Source organism: Protopterus annectens, chromosome 10.part0 (assembly GCF_019279795.1).
Source record: "Protopterus annectens isolate FY-2018-M chromosome 10.part0, PAN1.0, whole genome shotgun sequence".
NCBI lineage: Eukaryota > Metazoa > Chordata > Ceratodontiformes > Protopteridae > Protopterus > Protopterus annectens.
The window spans coordinates 1,720,585,814-1,720,587,172 of record NC_056744.1 but is presented as its reverse complement, the minus strand read 5'-3'; the positions used below and the strand labels follow the sequence as shown (position 1 = coordinate 1,720,587,172).

Sequence of the window (1,359 nt, the reverse complement as noted above, 5' to 3'; positions counted from 1 at the left end):
TGCTGTATATAACCTGTGTTAGACTTTCTACACTAAATCCTTCATTTTGCAAGTATTCCATAACTTCCTCTTTACTAATATTATGTTCTACATTCCCTCTTTGTGATCATATTTTTTATTGTGAAATTTTCCAACTCTGGATGCCTTTGCCTGTATTTCTCTTCAAATATCTTTGGAGCTGACTTTTTGTGTTGATTAATTTGGCTTTCTCCTTTGCACATATACTGCACTATATCAGATCTCTCTTTCTTTCCCAGGTCCATATTTTCTTTTTTATACATTTCAAAAGTCTTTAGGTTTTGTTATTTATATTTTTGTGCTTCAACAGTTGCATCTCTTTCCAAATGGACCAAGATTTCTAGGTCTATATAATTTTTTTTTTAATCTCTTGTATTAACACAAGTTTTTATTTGAAGCTTCTGACAGTTTTTCTTGTGGAAGTATTCTTTCTTTCCTCTAATTTCTCTCTTAATCTTTTTGTATATCTTCTGTTTGGAAATTCTGGGCTTCTTGCATAATTTCATTCTTATCCTCACTAGTCGACTCTTATCATCTTTATGGCTTTTTTGGCCTATCAGTTTTTGCTGGGGGGTTTTGCACTGCTGCTTCCTTCTAGAATGGTGGGGGCATCCGCCCCCTGGGTCTGGCCTAGCCCCACTGTAGGGATACTTCCATGTCCTGAGGATTCTACACTGTCATTTTTTGCAGTCCCGGCACCAGTGCGCCTACCAGAATTGGGCACTTTTTTATCCTGTGTCTTATGCATCCAGCTCTCTCTTTTTTATTTTTTAACCTACTTCTGTCCATGATATATGCTATATAAAATACAGTCTATGTATCAGTGTTGCCTTGGTGAGATTTTGTGAAAAACAGGGTCCACCTCATGAAGGTACTCACCAAGACTTGATGATGAATTCAATTTCAGCACTAATACTCTTTTGCTTGCTGATTTCATTTTTCTCTTTCCATTTGGAAGATATTCATCATAACTTGAGGATGAATTCATTTCCAGCTTTTCTTGCTGATTTCAATTCTCCATTCTCCTTTTTGTGAAGGGTCTGATGGTACTTCATTGTACTGCTATATGAAAAACACTTACTGCATTCGGAACATTTATATGGTTTTACCCCAGTGTGAATATTATAATGGCGCATCAAATTACTGTTACGTGAAAAACACTTACTGCATTCGGAACATTTATACGGCTTCTCCCCTGTGTGTGTGGTTTGGTGGCTCTTTAAACTACTAACACATAAAAAACACTTACTACATTTAGTGCATTTATAAGTTTTTTCACCAGTGTGAGTGTTTTGATGGTACATGAATCCACTCTTTGTTCTGTACGACTTACTGCATTCA

The 1,359-nt window shown here is 36.1% G+C and overlaps 1 protein-coding gene across 1 annotated transcript in view; it reads right to left on the bottom strand.

Annotated features, from left to right (window-relative positions):
* Positions 1-876: 876 nt before the first annotated feature.
* The window catches only part of LOC122813956 (zinc finger protein 107-like), a 382,792-nt gene continuing 382,309 nt past the window's right edge, over positions 877-1,359 (bottom strand). Inside the window, exon 7 of the mRNA XM_044086502.1 lies at positions 877-1,359. This exon is cut by the window's right edge and continues 203 nt beyond it. Within this exon, the coding sequence (XP_043942437.1) occupies positions 984-1,359 (376 nt within the window). The 3' untranslated portion in view covers positions 877-983.